The sequence below is a fragment of the Dendropsophus ebraccatus genome, chromosome 12 (assembly GCF_027789765.1).
Source record: "Dendropsophus ebraccatus isolate aDenEbr1 chromosome 12, aDenEbr1.pat, whole genome shotgun sequence".
NCBI lineage: Eukaryota > Metazoa > Chordata > Amphibia > Anura > Hylidae > Dendropsophus > Dendropsophus ebraccatus.
In genome coordinates this window covers 66,294,974-66,316,772 of record NC_091465.1, presented here as the reverse complement: position 1 = coordinate 66,316,772, position 21,799 = coordinate 66,294,974, and the positions used below count along the sequence as shown (strand labels likewise).

The following is a 21,799-nucleotide window of genomic DNA, read 5'->3' as shown; positions in this document are numbered from 1 at the left end:
GCACACCACAGGGGATTGGGAGGGGGGGAGAGAGAACTACAGCTACCAGGACACCACTGGGGGCTGACTACAGCCATCAGGGGCATCACTGGGGGAGTTGGGCTACAGCTGCCAGGTGCATCACTGGGGGGTTAACTCCAGCTACATGAGCACCACTAAAGCGCTACTTACAATGCTAGGGGCATTGGGGGCGCATGTACTTTTCCTTGCCCCAGGTGCTGCTTGCCTTTGGGCGCTTTTTTGCTCATATAGAAAAAATAAAATTACATTGGAATTACAAAGAAATACAGCATGCAAACATTCAATAAAACCTATCACAAATAAACATATGGCCACCATTACACTCCAATACATCAGAGAAGACCAACCACTGGAACCATGGAATGAACAGGACAGGTTACATCCTTGAGTAACTCTACTAAATACAGAGCCACCATAAGAAGAAGCCTCAATGCATGGATTGTGGGAAGAAGAAAGTTCACACTACACTGGACACCGGAGTGGAGTTGCTATAGAGAGGCCGAATTAAAGGGAGGGCACCCAAGGCACGTGACCCGGGGCCCCCACCACTTTGGGGCCCCCACCAGCCCGAACCCGGCAGGGGTGGGGTGAGGAAACTCCGTCCCGCGAGCCGCATCAGGCTCCCGACATCTCCAGCGCTCTCCTGTGTCCGGTTGCCGCTAGACACAGGAGAGCGTTGTGCCGGTGAGCTCCTGTAATGCGGCGCACGGCTCTTCTATTCATCGCGCGCCGCCTGCCGGAGAAGGCGCTGCAGAAGATGGCAGAGTTTTGGAGCGAGAAAAGGTGAGTGGAGTGGTTTTTTTTAATACAACTACAGCACACCACAGGGGATTGGGAGAGAGAACTACAGCTATCAGCACACCACAGGGGAATGGGGGGGGGGACTACAGCTATCAGCACACCACAGGGAATTGGGGGGGGGAGAACTACAGCTATCAGCACACCACAGGGGAATGGGGGGGGGACTACAGCTATCAGCACACCACAGGGAATTGGGGGGGGGGGAGAACTACAGCTATCAGCACACCACAGGGGAATGGGGGGGGGCTACAGCTATCAGCACACCACAGGGGATTGGGGGTAGAACTACAGCTATCAGCACACCACAGGGAATTGGGGGGGGGGGAGAACTACAGCTATCAGCACACCACAGGGAATTGGGGGGGGGGGGGACTACAGCTATCAGCACACCACAGGGGATTGGGGGGGGGGGGAGAGAACTACAGCTACCAGGACACCACTGGGGGCTGACTACAGCCATCAGGGGCATCACTGGGGGAGTTGGGCTACAGCTGCCAGGTGCATCACTGGGGGGTTAACTCCAGCTACATGAGCACCACTAAAGCGTTACTTACAATGCTAGGGGCATTGGGGGCGCATGTACTTTTCCTTGCCCCAGGTGCTGCTAACCCACACACAGCACAGCTGCACACAGTATAACATTAAGTGCGGACACAGCAGGAGCAAAAGATACTATTACTATATGGAGGGCACAGCCAGGGACATTATGACTATATGGAGGCACAGCGGGAGACATTACTACTATATGGGGACATAGGGACTTTATAACTATTTGGGCGCACAACAGGGGAATCCTACATACAGGGGCAACTCACATACAGTACTTACTCACTTTACTGGAAATCACACCAAAAAGTGGAATTACTACTGTTTGAGACCTTATAGGTTAGAAAAAAGGAAGTAAGTTGTTGAAAAAGTTGAAAAAGCCTAGTTTGTCTGGCAGGTTCTGAAGAGACAAATTGTAGCTGGAAGAAATCATCATGGTGGTCTAGGCCAGATGGAGAGGAAAAGGAATGTGACACCTCAGATCAAAAAAGACGTCACCTGAGAGTCACTGAATGATGTTTTTTTTTTGTATTTTTTAGCACATTATTCGGTAGGGGTGCCCTGGGGTAAAATAAAAAAAATGTTAGACTATATTGCTCTAAGCCATAATACCCACACTGCTTCTCCCTAGCAAAATCTCCCCACATGTTCAAAAATGTGCCACCAGCTGTGCATCGCTACGTTTAATAGTGATGTACGACCGATGGCTGATCCAGCCTTATAAAAGGCTCTGTAAGCGAGCGCCAATCTAGCAGAACGACGCTACTTACCCAGTGGGTAAGAACACACAGAAAGTGCTGGGTTCTCACATTGCATTATTATCACAAACACAATGTGAGAACACACACTGATAGTCAGCCTTCCCCGCTCCTGTCTCTAGGGCCAATCTTCCGGGTTCAATCCCAATCTTTGCCAATGCCAATCTTTCTCTGCACTGCAGCCTCTAGTGACCATCACGTGCACAACAGAGGAGGATGCTGAGCCATACAGCCAGGAGCGAGGAGGGGTCTGTGCTAAGTTGCCTACAGTAAGCAGCCATCTGTATAGACTGCGGTCTAGTTATTACTATTTTTTTTTGGGGTGCACCCATAGGGGTTGCATAGGTAACATTGTATAGAATGTGAAAGGTCTGTTGCAGGTTTTAGGATGAAGCCCAGAAGTCCAAGTTACTAGCTATGTGTTTGAGATAAAGGTGAACTTTCTGGCCTCAAACTGAACTTTTGCAAGATGCAAAGATAAATCAAATAATAAGGAAGAGGTGAAAATGGAAAAATGTTTGGTTGTAGGGATAATATTCTACTAACCATGTAATAAAATATAATAAAGTATTGTTTAAAAAAAAAAAACACAACGTAATTTCTCAGTAAAGAACGGACACTGACTGCAATGGCATCAGCGTCCGTTCTTTACTGCAGGGGCGGCATTGCATTAAAGTCAATGCAATGCCGCCAGCTGTGTTCACACATTGTTATGTTAACGTCCAAAGCAAATGGATTTTTGGTAGTTTCAAAACTGGGTTAGACAGGTAAGCAATGCTATATGCTTTGGTAGTAGGTTTATTTTTATTTTTTTTACCTCTCTGGTCGTGACAGGAACTCTATAGAGAGGGAGAGGTTTTCTGTGGGAATCCCCACAGAAACCTCTACTGCTTTGGACAATTCCTGTCTCGGCCGGAAATGTCAGCAGAGAGCACTGTGTCAGACTGGAGAGAATACACCACTTCCTGCAGGACATACAGCAGCTGATAAGTATGGGAAGACCAAAGATTTTTAAATAGAAGTAAATTACAAATCTATATAACTTTCTGACATCTGTTGATTTTCGCTGGACCCCTTTAAGTAGTAAAATATAATAAAAACTATATATACTATAATAGGTATCAATACAATCGTACTGACCACCGTAATAAAGCTATCATATGGAAACTCATGGACTATGGTATTATGCATAAGAAAATGACATCGTTTTGAGGGTTTTCTTCACACAGATTTTTTTTTAGTGCAGATTTTCAAACTTCCATTGACATAAATTTAAAAAAAACAGAAGGGCAGATTAAAAAAATTCCCATGAAAATTAACATTAACAAGTGGATTTCATATCTGTATCTGCCATTAGGCTTTATTCATACACTTGTGATTGCTTGTTCCTACTGTGTGGTGGGTGTCTGTCATGTCATTACTTCCTGTTTCTTAAAGGTATACTGGCATGTAAAAAGTTTTTATCAGTCAGGGTCTGGGTGTTCATACTGATCAATAGAACAAGCTGGGAGAAGATTATCCTAAGTGTATCACGACAGCCACGACTATGTCCCACATAGTATGTCCCTCAGTCTTTTTTTTTTTTTTTTAACAAAACCAGGAATGAGTTGGAAACACAGAATCTGTGCAAATCTTTTGTTTCATGTTTTAAAAGTGACTCTTTATCGCCACCTAGAGGCTTGAAGATGCTTCTGGAAAGCACAATGGGGGAGGAGCAGGAAGTAACAAGGAGACCCAAAAATGAAACTTAGCCTCATATAAAAGAGAACACTTTTCACTTTCCAGGCAACGAGAAACCTAGACAGACTGTGCCAGCCGAGCGATTCAAAAGCTGCAATATATTAGGTCAGTACTGTCCAGCCTCTCAGGGGGCAAATACTTATATATCCATATATTACACAGGTATTATTGGCCATCATGTACACAATATTCTGTATCTCTTTTCTGCTTTTTTTTATTGCATTAACAAGATTTTTTATTTTTTATTATTTTCTATTTTTCTTTCTATGTAATTTTTTTTATTTATTAAAAGAATTAATAGAAATAATGGTAGAAATGTAGAATGGATGGTAATGTTTCCAAGGAGTTTACGTCATGTGCGATTTCCATTGTATTTGATGTACCATATTCCTGCGGGGTAGAACAAATTATACGTGTTGGCGGAAACAAAATCGCATGTAATAATACAGAATTTGATATCACAGATGATATACCAATGATATTCCTACAGCCGTAAATGTAAACTGTCAAGTATATTTTCCCAAAAAAATGTGTAAAATCGGAACAAAAACTAAATGATCACCTTTCAGGCATAATTCTACATGTGAACATAAGCTAAAAGTGGACCTGTCCTTGTTCTGGTTTTTATGGCCGTGACGCTGTGGTCGCAGAGATACTAGGAGTCTTCTGATACCAGCGACTGGCTGTAGCGTCACATGATCAATGTATTATGTAACATCATTGTAGCAGGCCCGGATGGGAACACGGTGCGGGGGGAGGGGGTTGGAGTGATGTTTTTTTTATTTTTTGATTAATAAAAACCCTGTAAAATCCCTTTAATGGTGCGTTCACACCAACAGGATCCGCAGCTGATTTTCTGCTGCTGATCTGCAGCAGATCCGCAGCAGATTTCATTTAAATAACTGAACACAGCATCAAATCTGCACCATCAAATCTGCTGCGGATCCTGTAGGTGTGAACGCACCCTCAGGCTACAAAGTAATTGTCATTGCTTTCATTTCTCTCTCTGCTCCCCAGGCTCCTCATTGGCTCGGAACATGAGCTCCTCGAAGCCTCGTATCATCCCTTGGCTGATCCGCCAGATTGACGGCAAAATATATCCCGGACTGGAATGGATGAACCACGAACACACACGATTCCGGGTGCCGTGGAAGCATGGGCTGAGGCAGGACAGCTCCCTTGATGATTTTAAAATTTTCGAGGTGAAATCACATTTGTACTTGTGATGATTTACGGATTATTATACATTTTACAGATTTGCACAGGTTTTTCTGTATATAAAAAGGTCATTTTTTTTTTTTTTACCTATTTATGTAAATTTTCCACTGGAAAGCAAAGGTGAAAAATTTGCTAAAAGCTGTTATCCCAAACCCCCAAGATATAACTAGCAGATCAGTCTACTACTGAGACCCCCACAAGCATAGGAAAAGAGATGTGCCCTGGATGCGCATGAGGCCAGTGCTTCATTCATTCCATTTACTCCCCACTCTGAATGGGAAGCTGGATGCATATGAGGCCAGTGCTTCATTCATTCCATTTACTCCCCACTCTGAATGGGAAGCTCTATGCACATGAGGCCAGTGCTTCATTCATTCCATTTACTCCCCATTCTGAATAGGAAGCTGGATGCATATGAGGCCAGTGCTTCATTCATGCTATTTACTCCCCACTCTGAATGGGAAGCTGGATGCATATGAGGCCAGTGCTTCATTCATTCCATTTACTCCCCACTCTGAATGGGAAGCTCTATGCACATGAGGCCAGTGCTTCATTCATTTTATTTACTCCCCACTCTGAATGGGAAGCTGGATGCATATGAGGCCAGTGCTTCATTCATTCTATTTACTCCCCACTCTGAATGGGAAGCAGTATGCTCATGAGGCCAGTGCTTCATTCATTCCATTTACTCCCCATTCTGAATAGGAAGCTGGATGCATATGAGGCCAGTGCTTCATTCATTCTATTTACTTCCCACTCTGAATGGAAAGCTGTATGCACATGAGGCCAGTGCTTCATTCATTCCATTTACTCCCCAATCTGAATGGGAAGCTCTATGCACATGAGGCCAGTGCTTCATTCATTCCATTTACTCCCCATTCTGAATAGGAAGCTGGATGCATATGAGGCCAGTGCTTCATTCATGCTATTTACTCCCCACTCTGAATGGGAAGCTGGATGCATATGAGGCCAGTGCTTCATTCATTCCATTTACTCCCCACTCTGAATGGGAAGCTCTATGCACATGAGGCCAGTGCTTTATTCATTTTATTTACTCCCCACTCTGAATGGGAAGCTGGATGCATATGAGGCCAGTGCTTCATTCATTCCATTTACTCCCCATTCTGAATGGAAAGCTGTATGCACATGAGGCCAGTGCTTCATTCATTCCATTTACTCCCCATTCTGAATAGGAAGCTGGATGCATATGAGGCCAGTGCTTCATTCATTCTATTTACTTCCCACTCTGAATGGAAAGCTGTATGCACATGAGGCCAGTGCTTCATTCATGCTATTTACTCCCCACTCTGAATAGGAAGCTGGATGTATATGAGGCCAGTGCTTCATTCATTCTATTTACTCCCCACTTTGAATGGGAAGCTGGATGTATATGAGGCCAGTGCTTCATTCATTCTATTTACTCCCCACTCTGAATGGGAAGCTGGATGCATATGAGGCCAGTGTTTCATTCATTCTATTTACTCCCCACTCTGAATGGGAAGCTGGATGTATATGAGGCCAGTGCTTCATTCATTCTATTTATCATGGGTCCATAGTGGACTAATAGGTATTGTAATAGCAAAGTGACCCATATCTCCTTGTCTCTCCAGGCCTGGGCCATTGCCAGTGGTTGCTATGACCCCCTGACGGAAAAGCCTGATCCTGCGCGATGGAAACGCAATTTTCGCTCTGCTCTGATTCGGAAGGACGGAATCCACATGATTCTAGACCGCAGCTCAGATGCTGCGAATCCCCACAAAATATATGAGATCACCAGTAAGATATCTTATATGGGTTACATCATCATTATAATAAAGGGACATAGTACAAGAAAGGGAGACTGGCTGAGGTATATCATACGTCTGCCCAAAAGGATGTGAGGTGTAGTGAAAACTCAGGATATTAGGAATAAAACTAAAGTAATCTTCTCCTGGGTGTCACCTTTAAGAGAACTGGGGCAACACAAGAAGTTTTTGGGACGGGAATGGGCACTTCAGATGATGGAGGATGTTTGTCTGAGATCATTGTCAGAAGCGCTGGTAGGGTGGTAGACAGGGAGAAGAGGAATCTGAATTGTATTCTATAGTGAGTTGAAAACCAATGTAGTGACTGGCACAGGGTGGAGACATTAATATAGTGACTGGCACAACGTGGGCGTGTTGATATAGTGACCAACACAGGGTGAAGCTATGAATGTAGTGACTGGCACAGAGAGGAGGCATGGATATAGTGACTGGCACAGGGTGGAGGCATGGATATAGTGACTGGCACAGGGTGGAGACATAGATGTAGTGACTGGCACAGGGTGGAGGCATGGAGGTAGTGACTGGCACAGGGTGGAGACATGGATGTAGTGACTGGCACAGGGTGGAGGCATGGATATAGTGACTGGCACAGGGTGGAGGCATGGATGTAGTGACTGGAACAGGGTCTAGGCATGGATGTAGTGACTGGAACAGGGTCTAGGCATGGATGTAGTGACTGGAACAGGGTCTAGGCATGGATGTAGTGACTGGCACGGTGTGGAGGCATGGATGTAGTTACTGGCACAGGGTGAAGGCATGGATGTAGTGACTGGCACAGGGTGGAGACATGGATGTAGTAACTGGCACAGGGTGGAGACATGGATGTAGTGACTGGCACAGGGTGGAGGCATGGATGTAGTGACTGGCACAGTGTGGAGGCATGGATGTAGTAACTGGCACAGGGTGGAGACATGGATGTTGTGACTGGCACGGTGTGGAGGCATGGATGTAGTAACTGGCACAGGGTGGAGGCATGGATGAAGTGACTGGCACAGAGAGGAGGCATGGATGTAGTGACTGGCACAGGGTGGAGACATGGATGTAGTGACTGGCACGGTGTGGAAGCATGGATGTAGTAACTGGCACAGAGTGGAGACATGGATGTAGTGACTGGCACAGGGTGGAGGCATGGATGCAGTGACTGGCACAGTGTGGAGGCATGGATGCAGTGACTGGCACAGGGTGGAGACATGGATGTAGTGACTGGCACGGTGTGGAGGCATGGATGTAGTGACTGGCACAGGGTGGAGGCATGGATGCAGTGACTGGCACAGGGTGGAGGCATGGATGTAGTGACTGGCACAGGGTGGAGGCATGGATGTAAAGACTGGCACAGGGTGGAGGCATGGATGTAGTGACTGGCCCAGTGGGAAGGCATCAATATAGCGGCTTATGGTTACTGGGGGACACAAAAACATTAAAGGTATAATGCCCTCTAGGGGTCTTATGATAAAAGTAATCTAAATTTCTTGTCTAAGTTCCAGCACAAGGAGCTATCCACGCTGAACAATATAACAGCACTACCTCAAATCCAGATCTGCATCCGAACTCCTCCAACAACCAAGACCTTCACAAAACATCGGTGAGTTATATCCAGTGATCGCTCCTTATTGAAGGTCGTTTTGCCTCAGGTCAGTTCCCCAGTCCCCATTACTGTATAGTAATTCTACCCTTGTAATGGGTATGAGCTCTCCAGGCACTGGCATCCTTCCGACCTTCTGCATATTAGCAGCCAATTGATACAATCAGAGATGCAGTGTAAAGCATAAGGGACAGAGTAGCCTTACAGGTCTCTTGATTCTAGATTCTAGTCCCAGATCATAGCACTTCCCTAATGGGGCAAAACTGGTGCTAAACACAATAAAGCATTATTCATAAGCGCACAATACACCCAACATACCTATTCCAAATCCCTGGTCCACAGAGAGCGGGATACAATGTCAAACAAGGTATTATCCCTAGGTGAGATAGATTGAGTATATCTGCAGTGACAGCCCCCACACCAGGAATATTAGAGTGTTGACTGAGGCTAGAGGGTGACAAAAAGCTACTTATGTTCTACTGATCCTGTATTATGCTTCAGAGCTGCACTCACTATTCTGCTGGTGGGCTTACTGTGTATATACATTACATTACTTATCCTGTACTGATTCTGAGATACATCATGTATTATACTCCAGAGCTGCACTCACTATTCTGCTTGTGGGGTCACTGTGTATATACATTACATTACTTATCCTGTACTGATCCTGAGTTACATTCTATATTATACTCCAGAGCTGCACTCACTATTCTGCTGGTGGGGTCACTGTGTATAAACATTACATTACTTATCCTGTACTGATCCTGAGTTACATTCAGTATTATACTCCAGAGCTGCACTCACTATTCTGCTGGTGCTGTCACTGTGTACATACATTACATTACTTATCCTGTACTGATCCTGAGTTACATTCTATATTATACTCCAGAGCTGCACTCACTATTCTGCTGGTGTGCTCACTTTGTGTATATACATTACATTACTTATCCTGTACTGATCCTGAGATACATCATGTATTATACTCCAGAGCTGCACTCACAGTTCTGCTAATGTAGTCACTGTATATATACATTATATTACCTATGTTGTACTAATCCTAAAATACAACCTGTATTAGGCTGCATTTACAGTTCTGCTTGCTTCAGAGCTGACATTTTCCACCTGTTGGTCCTCTGTCTGCACAGGGTTGTGATCAGACATTTTGAAGTCATCTTATGTAGGAAAAACTCGCTATTCCCTTAAAGGAGTTCAACTAAAGTATTAGGGATGTGTCTGACAACAAGCTTGCTGACTGTTTCCGTCAACAACTTGCATAGTTATGAATGCAGCTCTGGGATATAATGCAGCTTGAAGTTTATTATCAGCGCTATAATGTACACTGGTGTTGAAGGCTGTAGACTTAGTTGTCGTGTGTGCTATGTACATCATACTGTCATACTTCTTATCCGGTTATCATTGTTTGCCCTGCGCAGAGGGATCTTTTTGAGGAGCTAGAGAATCTGGATCTTTACCAAGAGGGAGAAGGTAACTACGATTTATTACTGATTCCCTTGTATATTCTGCATTTACTTTTTACTGGTTCATCTGGAGTCCTAAACAGATTATGGTAGAAAAGCAATGATTTCTTCATAACTTGGAGTGTGCACTGATTGTAGCATACACTGTACCCATAACACACACACACACACAATGTACCCATATCACACACACAAAACACCTGTCCACACAATCAATCACTTCTCCACCATGGCCAAGACCAAAGAGCTGTCTAACACCAGGTACAAAATTGTAGACCTGCATAAGGCTGGGATGGGCTACAGGACAATAGGTGAGCAGCTTGGCGAGAAGGCAATATCTGTTGGTGCAATTATTATAAAATTGAAGAAAGACTGTCATTGGTCTTCCTCGGTCTAGGGCTCCATGCAAGATCTAGCCTCGTTGGCTAAGGATGACGCTGAGAAAGGTCAGGTATCATCTTAGAACTACATGGGAGGACCTGATCAATGACCTGAAGAGAGCTGGGACCACAGTCTCAAATATTACCGTTAGTAACACACTACACCGTCATGGATTAAATACCTGCAGAGCACACAAGGTCCCCCTGATCACCCCAGCACATGTCCAGGCCCATTTGAAATTCATCAATGACCATCGGGATGATCCAGAGGAGGCATGGGAGAAGGTCATGTGGTCAGAGGAGACAAAATAGAACTCTTTGGTATCAACTCCAGTCGCCACTTTGGAGGAAGAAGAAGGATAAGTACAACCCCATAAACCTGGTCGTAGCATGGGGTGGGCACATCATACTTTGGGGGTACTCTTCTGCAAAGGGGACAGGACGACTACACCATACTGAAGGGAGGATGGATGGGGCCATGTATTACAAGACTTTGCCCCACAACCAGGGCAACTAAGGGGGGCTCCATAAGAAGCATTTCAAGACGGCCCGAGACCTGAAAGATCTGGAGAAGATGTGTATGAAGGAGTGGGACACAATCCCTGCTGCAGTGTCTGCAAACCTGGTCAAGAACTACAGGAAACTGTGGTGTCCCGCACCCATCACTGACTGGTTGAGTGGGGCACTCCTCAATCGGGTCGTGACATAGCCGAATAGGAGCTAAGAAGACAGCCAGCTGGGGTCCAGGAGCGGGACACGGCACTGCGCAGGCACTGGGACAAGTGAATACGACTTCTTTTTTATGTTCCCCCAGCCCGGAATAATTTTTTGGCCTGACGCCGGAATTCCCCTTTAAGGCCCTGATCAAACAACTACAATATGCAAAATGCCTCTGTGAGAGAATGCTGCATATTAAAAAATTCTTAATGCACATAAAAAACAGAAAATGCTACTAAAACCACCTCAATGTGTCGGCAATGTTTTTCAATGATAATAACAATACTGAAGGTGTGAATGAGCCCTTAGGCAGCAGGTTCCAATGTTGTAATGTGATTAGAATTTTATCCTCATACGATCAATGATTTCTTTTTCATAGGACAAGTTGGGCCCCAACCAGCTGAAGACCAGGAGAGTTTCCAGCAAAAGATCCTTCAACATTTCAGCTACAATTCCTTTCGTAAGAATATTATTATATTATCTTATTATAATGCTAATGGGAGGAGCTTGAAAAAACGTTGCAGCATTTGATTTTGTGGCCTTTGAGTAGTGGATAAAAACCTGCCAGGATGGTCATGTCAGAGAAAGTCGGCAATCCCTGGACGTTCCCATATACAGGGAATAGGGTGGTGGAATAAAGTGGCACGCATGGGACTGCTGCTCTGTTTCGACTGAAGACTCTGGTCCCCATTCTCAGGATCATTAGGGGTCCAGACCCCCAACGATCACACACTTACTGCTAAGAGGGGATAAGTCTTATTCACGGGAATGCCATTTAAATTCAACAGGTCTATATGCTGGTGGCCCCCCATTTACTAACCTTATACTCCTCGAGGGCACTAAGCCCAGCTTGTAACAATAGAAGAAAGAGGGATTTAGGCTGGGACAGAGATCAGTTCTCTGGAGAACAAAGTTTCCCAAAACTATTGTATCCTGATACATTGCACCCTACATTTAAAGTGATCTTCATACTGAATGGGGGTGGACACTCCTGGCCATACATGAATTGTTATAGTCCAGTCACTAAAGAACTCAATAGTGTCATTGTATTGGGGGCTTTGAGATTAGTATCTTGTCCACAGCAAAAGACTAAAAAGTCATATAAAAGTATACAGAACTAAAATGTCACACATAATGCTCGGCCCTCACTAGTCATATATGTCTCTTCCCCATGTTTTTTGGTGGATTAAAATTTTTTGAGAAAACTTGGTTCACACAATAGCTAACTGAGTAGATATAATTCACTTCAAGGGGTTTTCTGGGTTTTTAACATTAATGGCCTATGGACAGGATACATTATTAATGTTTGATTGGTGAGATGCGGGGTAGCCAGTGGGGGAGCTACTACACTGGCACCTATGAATAAAAAACATATACTTATATATAAAGCAACAATCTTACAGCAAAGTAGCCCTTTGATAAATATGATTCACGTAGTACAATAATTGGGATTTAATACTTTGTAGTCCACCCGCTAGCTGACAGTAAGATTCCCAGAATCTTGTCAAACCCTAAGGCCTTATTCAAACGTCCCGTAATTCACGGATCCGTATTTCCGTATCCGAGTTAGCGCACATTGATGTCTATTGAGCTATTCACACACATCAGTAGATGACACAGATGAAAATCAATGGCGAAAAAAGTGCGGACCCAGATTTTTTTTACGGATCCTCTCATTGAAATCAATTGTTTACGGATTGCAACATCCATATTTCCGTAAAAAAATACAGATGACTCATAGGTCACAAGGTTCTGTTTCTAAGCAACCACAGGCTGACAAGCGATCATGTGACTTATTTTAGGGGTTGGGCAAAATGGTGCTATTTTTTTACCTACTCAACTTTATTAAAGGGGTAGTGCGGCGCTAAACAATTATTCACTAAATAACACACATTACAAAGTTATACAACCCCACCCACACCAGACCCGGAAGTGTAGTGTTCTATACATACCTGCCGCTAGCCGACCCCGTCCGCCATCTTGTGCCATGACGTCATCTTCGGACGGACGGCCGGCCGCCCTCTGCCGCGTCATCAGCTACTCAGCTGCGATTGGGCAGCTGATGGCGCATGTCGCGCTGATGACGCGGCAGAGGGCGACCGGCACTAGGGACGGTTGGAGCGGTTCGGGCATCCGTCCGAAGATGACGTCATGGCACAAGATGGCGGACGGGGTCGGCTAGAGGCAGGTATGTATAGAACACTACACTTCCGGGTCTGGTGTGGGTGGGGGAAAACACGGGGAAGGGGGCGATTCACTAACATAACATACATTACAAAGTTGTATAACTTTGTAATAAGTGTTATTTAGTGAATAATTGTTTAGCGCCGCACTGCCCCTTTAACACGTATAAAGCAGTCAGTAGTAAAAATGGATTTAAGGAAATACGGATGCAATACGCATGTCCAATCCGTAATTTTTAGCGGGTTGTTTCAGGACTAGACATTATTATTGAACGTGTGAATAAGGCCTAAAGCATGGCTTCACCTAGGTAAAACTACACTGATCAATCGTTGTTCCCCGGTATATATGTGTTACCGGAATCCCGCACTTGAAGAGGTGTTAACATTTTTATAATAGAAAACAGAAGTGATGAAAAACGAAAATTTTCTGTAGCTTCCCAGAAGTTCCTCACTAGACGCAGGCTATGCTCACACGCCATTTTTTAAAATTTATTTTTAGTTGTTTCCTCTTATTAGACAGCTATTTCCTTTTGGTCTTTTTTTCTTCAGCTGTTTATGGTTCAAAGTGGGACTGAAAAACGTGTATGAGCATAGCCTCAGACTGTTTATGGTGGTATAAAGCCCACCAATTGTGGCACATGTTCACATGCAGTATTTTGGGAATTTTTTTGAAACTTAAAATGTCTGGTTTTACAAAACGAGGCCCAAAAACAGCTGAACAAAAAGGAACAAAGAGCTTTCCGTCCATTTTGGGGGTTAATTTTGAGCCACCATACTATTACTGAATCAAATCCTATTCAATACTAAGGACACTATCCCCCTATACAGTGCCCATATAATCGTAGATACCAGGGCAACACATTCACTGCAGACTCAACATAATGAAATCAATCTTTATCCAGTGACTTATAGGAGGTGTATATTCCCCATGTAGGCACCACCACTAGTAGTTAGCCCCCCTAGTAAAAAGGATCCTTTAAGTAGGTAATTCCCCTGTAGGTAGCCACCTCCCCCCAATGTAGGTAGTCCCTATGTTTGTTGCGCCCCAAGCTCAATAATATCACCAGTATAGGCAGCTCTCTTCCCCATGTTGGCGTTCCTCCTGTTAGTTTTTGACCCTCTTGGCAAATAATATCACCCATGTAGGTAACGTCACAGTAAGCATCCCCCTTTCTAAAATAAAAAATAAAAAAAATCTCTCTTCCCTTTGAATGCATGGGTGATGTTACTCGCACATCGGGAGCTGGAGAGAGAGTGGCCTCTTGTGGCCGGAGATATAATGCCGCCTGCAGCAACAAGAGTGATTGGCAGAAAGGGGAGCCAACGGTTCCTTGCTCTGCCAATCAGAGCGCTGCATTTTTTAACTGTGCTCATTTATGAGTGCCTACAATAAGAGAGCCAGACGCAGCAACTCTCAGTATTTAGGTCATAATTATTATCCAAAACAGAACAAAAACAAGTGAAAAAACTACTATTTTATATTAGAGACATTCATTTTACAGCTGTAATTGTTGCAGTAAAAATAAACGTCGAGCCCTATTTTGGGCTAAAATATGGCCATATTTTGTGCTGTAAATACCTCCTAAATTAGGATAGCAGTGTTTTGGATTATAGCTTTTGCTGTAGCCCAAAAAATTGTTAAAATACAGCCAAAATGACTAAAAAGTTTAACAAAAATGGCATATACCCCAAATGTTTTTGTTTCTTGTGCCTACAAAATTATTATTTTTGTGTGTTTATTTACAACAGAAACTGATTTTGAAGTAAAAATCTATTACCGAGGAAAACTGGTTCAGACCACAATGGTGACAAACCCGCATGGATTCTACATCACTGCTGAACAGCGAGGTCGGGATGACAACTTGGCCCGTGTTTTTCTGCCGCAGCCGGCATCTGTGGTGTCTGATCAGCTATTAATCGAAGCAGTAAACAGTCTCCTGACAAGCCTGAAGCAAGGGACTCTGGTGGAAGTCCGAGAAGGAGTCATATGTGCTAGGAGGTTCGGCTCTTGTAGGAGTTATTGGAGTATGTCAAATGCACCAAACACAAAAATCCCAAACCAGATCGACAAAACGGAGTACACCATCCTGTACAGCATTCAGCAGTTTATTACAGGTAGACAATTCTTTATGGCTTGTAGGGTGGGCAACTTAAAGGGAACCATTCACCCCGTGGCCCCCGTTAGAAACAGACAAACAGTTACATAAAGGTCAATATACTTACCATATCGCTCCCGGTCCCGTCCCGGATCTCGTTGTTGACACGGAGAAATCGCCGATTCTTCTTCTCCCGCCCATTATGGTAATGAGCTGAGATGAGTCCAACGTCCATAGGAAATGACGGACGAGTCCAACTTATTCATGAGGTCCTCTTCTCGTCGCCGCCCATCCACGCCTCCTGGAACTTGATTGACGTCTTCAGTCTTCAGTCTCCTCACGAATTCCCGCGCAGGCGCCGTTGCGAAGGTCTCGTCATCTCTTCTGCGCCTGCGCGGTAAACAGGATACGTGCTCGTGACGTTCCTGTGTACCGCGCATGCGCGAAGTCCAACACGTCGATTCAGCTCTGACAATCGGCGCACGCGCAGTAAACATTGAAGCTGTGGAGCGGCTTCAATTGTGAACTGCGCATGCGCCGAAAACGACCGTCACGGCGCCTGCGCGGGATCCGGCGAGAAGAAAGAAGACGAGGAGGAAGAAGACCCGGCGTCAATCAAGTGTCGGAGGCGGGGAGAAGGCTGGACTTCGGGCCGGCGGCGCTCATTACCATAATGGGCGCGAGAAGAAGAATCGGCGATTTCTCCGTGTCAACAACGAGATCCGGGACGGGACCGGGAGCGATATGGTAAGTATATTGACCTTTATGTAACTGTTTGTCTGTTTCTAACGGGGGCCACGGGGTGAATGGTTCCCTTTAAGAAAATGAGTGATGAGCGAACTTGCTGAACGTTTGGGTTCATCCGAACCCTCAGCATTTGACTCCCAATGCCTAGAGAAGTGGAGTACAGCCCTATGGCTGCCAGGAAAACATGGATACAGTGTATGGCTGTATCCATGTTTCCCAGAACCCCCTAGGGCTGCATCCAACTTCTTTGGCCACCAATAATCAGATGCCAAACGATTGGACTTGAGCACGCTCCTCTCTAATCACACCTGCATATCTTGTTCTGTTGTTCTGCTCTATCATTGGAAAAAATAGCAATGGCAGATCTGTTGGACGCCAGATACAATCAGTACCAAATGGACGTCATTGACTTTAATGAGGTCTGTTGGGGTTCCGGCACTCTTGCCAAAGCTTTTACCCATTATCCAGTTTGTAGTACCATTAGATTAGATTCCTCGACCACATGCGGCAGACGCTTGGCACATAGGTTTGCCAGCATACTTGTGCACCAAATGGCTGCCATGTTTTGACCACATGCTGCTGACAGTTTGTGTGGTTTTCCCTAACAGTGGTGAATTTTGGCTGTGTGTGGACTCCACTTTATAGTAGAAGTTGACAACTTATTAGAGATGTAACATAAAAGCGAACTTTCTCCTAAAAACATGTTGGCCACTATTTCTAGGTTGCTCACCAGTAGGACTACACACATAGAGGGACATTTACTAAGGAGTATAATTTGTGTGACTCTTCTACTGGAAATTGGTGTATATTTTGTTCCAATATCTTGTGACTGATTTATTAAAATGTAGCGCTGTCATAGTGATGACTAGAGATGAGCAAACTGGGTTCGGGTTGATCCGAACCCGAACGTTCGGTATTTAATTAGCGGTGGCTGCTGAATTTGGATAAAGCTCTAAGGTTGTCTGGAAAACATGGATACAGCCAATGACTATATCCATGATTTCCACATAGCCTTAGGGCTTTATCCAACTTCAGCAGCCACCGCTAATCAAATGCCGAAAGTTCGGGTTCGGATCGACTCGAGCATGCTCCAGGTTCGCTCATCTCTAGTGACGACATAAAGTAGAAGTAAAAAGCCCCCCAAAAAGTTGCAAAAACTCAAAAATTGCACAAGCCTATTCACCTGGTACTGACCAGACATAGGCCTGCACCTGTTTGTGTGACTTTTGAAAAAGTTGCACAAAGCCGCAAATGATAAATTGGGTGCCAATCCCGGATTATGCAAACCTTTTGGTGAATACTCATAACAGGCAGATTAAAAAAAAGTTGCATCTAAAAAATAATCACCCGTCAAATACTGGATCATAAATAGAAGTTAGATCAAAAATGGGTGAAAAATCCAATTAATAAACCCTTAATAAATTTTCCTTATTGTATTTTGATCGTTATTTGGTTCGAAATCAGGAGTGGGTCAAAAACACCAAAAATAATTCAAATCTTTCCATTATAGACTTTCTCTCGTTTCCACTCGTGGTTTTGGCTACAAGTACTGACAAAAAGACTTAGGGCCACATGTATCATCCGGCGAACGGATGATTTTCGGCGGAAAGTGCCGATTTGCGTATTTTTTTATACGCAAATGGCCGATTTGCGAATAAAATATTCGCAAATCGGCACTTTCCGCCGAGTACGCCAGGGGGCGGAAAGTGGGCGGAACGGAGGGCGCGGACTCAAGAGTCCGCGCGATTTATCATCCGTTCCGCCAAAATGTACGCCGAAAACCTACTCCAGTCCTCAGCTGGCGTAGGTTTTCGGCGGTGCGCAACGGCGCACACGGGATTTATGTAGAGGCAGTCCGCCTCTACATAAATCTCCGTAGCGCCGGAGCTGCGGGGGCATTTTTACGTCAGGCGTAAAAAACGCCGGACTTAATAAATGCCTCCCTTAATGTTAGTAATGCTGGAACACATTGCGATGGGGAGCCTTCCTGCTTTATATAATTCCCATTGTGCCTGCATAGACAAGGCTTGGCCCAGCAGTCTTCTGGTTGAGTTGCAATTTATTAAATAGTAAATCCACTATAGTAATTCATATACCAGTCTGTGAGATCCAGGGCCTGTCTTTCCCCCAGTTATCTGACCTGACATTGACATACATTGCAGAGTTTAGTTATACCCCATCCCGAACAGCATGAGGTCTGCCAGGCTTTAGAGCACTCTGAACATGGTGCGTCTTGATATCCTGCAATTGTCTTCTAAATCCTAATAGAATCACTACCAGGGATTGGGTTATAACCTAATCCAGGTAGAACATGCAGTATGTGTGGAAGCAGATATACCTAACATCATTTGTCTTCTTTCCAGAATTGATTGACTTTATAGAACAACGAAGAAAAAACTCTCCGGAGTATTCAATCTGGATTTGTCTTGGAAAAGAATGGCCGGATGACAAACCATGGGAGAAGAAATACATCATGGTGCAGGTGAATGGAAACTCTATTCTTTATAATGACATACTAATATAATCTAATGTATATTAGGTGTGCTTGCAGGAGACAGCATGCTCCAATGAGTTAAAGGGGCACTCTACTGAAAATTATTAAATTCATTTATTAAAAAAAAGGGTCATTCCAGAGGAAAAAAATATATTTTTAAATCAACTGGTGTCAAAAGTTATAAAGATTTATAAATTACTTCTAATTAAAAAACAAGTCCCAAGTCCAGGACTTATCAGCTGCTGTATGAGTCGTCTTGAATGGGACCAACATCCCATATTTTACCAGTTGTCCTCTATATCTTATCCCTCTACTTCTCTTTATTGTAGGTGACCCCTGTTACAATGCGTCTTCTTCATGAGTTAAGTTACAGCACCGGAGCATCTTCTCTAACAAATAGCGACATAAAGCTGGAAATCTCAGACTCCTTATCCAGTACAAATAACCTGCTGACCCTCCTGAGGAGCATCGAAGACATGATGGACTGGGAATAGATTAACTAATTCTATGCATCTCTCACATGTTAATGTATAAGGTGACATAACATTCACTAAATAAAAAGGAATAAAGTCCCGTTGTACAGTAGACAAAGCCATTGCTGTTGGGCTCTTGCCATGTCACATGGTATAGATTAAGAATCTTTCAAGGGATCGTCTATTGTTTGATCATTGTTCAACTGATCATTTTTGCTTTGACACATTACAGACTGTTAAGACGAAATGATTTAAAAAAATATCAGGTCTAAAAGGACCATTAGCATGCATGCCTCCTCCCTCCCCCACCGCTCCCCTCAGTCAGTCAATTCTGTATCTCAATTAATAAAGGTAGGGAGGGGGAGGGAGGAGGAATGCATCTTGAGATTCAGCCATTGATTCATTTGGCTTTTAATGTGCTCCAGCTGCCATGAAAACTCCTGTATGACATCTGAGGTCTGCTAGGGATGGATCCAGCTTGGATAACATTCAGATTCACCCATTTCTAGTCATTGGACTAGAATTTTATCCATATTGCAACTAATGAAATGCTATGTGTAAACATGGCCTTAGCCATCCGAATCATCATAACTCCTTATGAATTCATTTGAGTTGATGGATCCAGAAAAAAACACAAACATTACTTGAATGTCGTTGACCATCTTGCTGTCTGCTATTGGGTACATGTGTAAGTTTGAAAGGGATCATCTAAACTGCAGGACATGACAGGGGTTTCCAACCAGCGGCTCAAGCCTATGTGCCAGATGCTTAGCAAATAGCATAATACTGTGTATAGAGCACTTTAATAAGAATCTACCACTTGGCGTACATAAAACATTTTTTCATATAACCTGATCGGCGCTGATGCGTAGATCGCGACACGGTTCTTTTTTTTTTTTTTAACCGCCGTCCAGTTCCCACCACCCGTGCTGGATTCTTCATTGGAAATTAGGCCAACTCAGAGCATAGGCTGAGTGTTTCCCAGTTCACCAGTACCAGTGCACTGGGCCCACCTTAACCCTTAGAGGACCGGGCAAATTTCAATTTTTGCGTTTTCGTTTTTCCCTCCTTGTGCTTAAAAGGCCATAGCACTTGCATTTTTTTCACCTAGAAACCCACCTGAGTCCTTATTTTTTGCGCCACTAATTGTACTTTACAATGACAAGCTGAATTTTTTCATAAAGTACACTGCGAAAGTAGAAAAAAATTCAATGGGTGGTGAAATTGAAAAAAAAAAAACGCATTTCTTATATGTTTTTTTTTTTTCGTTTTTACGCCATTCACCCTGGGGTAAAACTGACTTGTTATATATGTTCCTCAAGTCGTTACGGTTACAACGATATATAACATGTATAACTTTCATTGTATCGGATGGCCTGTAAAAAATTCAAGCCATTGTTAACAAATATATGTTCCTTAAAGTCGCTCCATTCCCAGGCTTATAGCGCTTTTATCCTTTGGTCTATGGGTCTGTGTGAGGTGACATTTTTTGCGCCATGATGTGTTCTTTCTATCGGTACCTTGATTGCGCATATGCGACATTTGAATCGCTTTTTATTACAATTTTACTGGATTTGATACGACCAAAAATATGCAATTTTGCACTTTGGGATTTTTTGGGCGCTTAAGCTGTTTACTGTACAAGATCCGGAATGTGATTAATTAATAGTTTGGGCGATTACGGACGCGGCGATAGCAAACATGTTTATTTTTTATAAACCCAAAAAGAACAAAAAGCATATGCACAAATAGGTAGCGCATCACAAAAATACTTTATTATAATATAGACACAAGTACAAAAATAACACTAAATAGTTTATGCAGGGGTATAGCAAGGAGGGAGACAACCCCCAATACCACTCTACAATAAAAACTATTAAAATGTCCACATAAGTCCGGTTATGTGGACATTTTATGTTGGACATTTTAATTGTTTTTAATGTAGAGTGGTATTGGGGTTTGTCTCCCTCCTTGCTATACCCCTGCATAAACTATTTAGTGTTATTTTTGTACTTGTGTCTATATTATAATAAAGTATTTTTGTGATGTGCTACCTATTTGTGCATATGCTTTTTGTTCTTTTTGGGTTTGTGTCATTTATATGCATTGGTCTAGCACTCTTCTAATTATAGCGGTGCCCACTGGTTTTATATATATATATATATATATATATATATATATATATATATATATATATATATATATATATATTTATTTATTTTTTATAACATGGGAAAAGGGGGGTGATTCAAACTATTATTAGGGGAGGGGGCTTTTTATTAATAACACTTTTTTCCTTTTACACTTATACTCACTTATACTAGAAGCCCCCCTGGGGTTAGGGTTATTCCCCCTGGGGGACTTCTAGTATAAGTGCACTGATCTCTCATTGAGATCTATGCTGCATAGAAATGCAGCATAGATCGATGAGATAGGCACATTGATTGCTTTCGGCTGCTGCAGCTGGAAGCAATCGAGTGCCGAGTCGGGATCAGCGCCATTACGGCGCACACCCTGGGCGGCATAAGATGTGTGGATCGCTCCTCCGGGACAACATCTCGGAGGAGCGATCCACCCCACTAGACACTAGGGATCGGCTGCATCAAGTAATCGGATGCAGCTGTCAACTTTGACAGCTGCATCCGATTAGTTTATTAGCGGGCACGGCGATCAGACCGTGCCCGCTAATAGCCGCGGTCCCGGGCTAGGAGTGGCACCTGGGACCGCAGCGGTTCAGAGTGTGGCCCCGCTCTGAACACA

At 43.7% G+C, this 21,799-nt stretch overlaps 1 protein-coding gene across 1 annotated transcript; it reads left to right on the top strand.

Moving 5' to 3' along the window:
- The first annotated feature begins 3,836 nt into the window (after positions 1-3,836).
- Positions 3,837-19,060, top strand: LOC138768737 (interferon regulatory factor 3-like). Its single transcript, XM_069946692.1, has 11 exons — positions 3,837-3,971; positions 4,884-5,068; positions 6,695-6,860; positions 8,368-8,471; positions 9,905-10,038; positions 10,211-10,289; positions 10,347-10,395; positions 11,387-11,506; positions 14,979-15,344; positions 18,436-18,554; positions 18,896-19,060. The coding sequence occupies exons 2-11, from the start codon at positions 4,904-4,906 to the stop codon at positions 19,058-19,060; spliced, it is 1,467 nt and encodes a 488-aa protein (XP_069802793.1). The 5' UTR covers positions 3,837-3,971; positions 4,884-4,903.
- Positions 19,061-21,799: the final 2,739 nt, after the last annotated feature.

Coding starts and splice junctions, on each gene's coding strand:
- LOC138768737 (XM_069946692.1), top strand. CDS start 4,904: ATGAGCTCCTCGAAGCCTCGTATCATCCCTTGGCTGATCCGCCAGATT. Junction 5,069..6,694: donor ATGATTTTAAAATTTTCGAG/GTGAAATCACAT, acceptor TTGTCTCTCCAG/GCCTGGGCCATTGCCAGTGG. Junction 18,555..18,895: donor AGAAATACATCATGGTGCAG/GTGAATGGAAAC, acceptor TCTTTATTGTAG/GTGACCCCTGTTACAATGCG.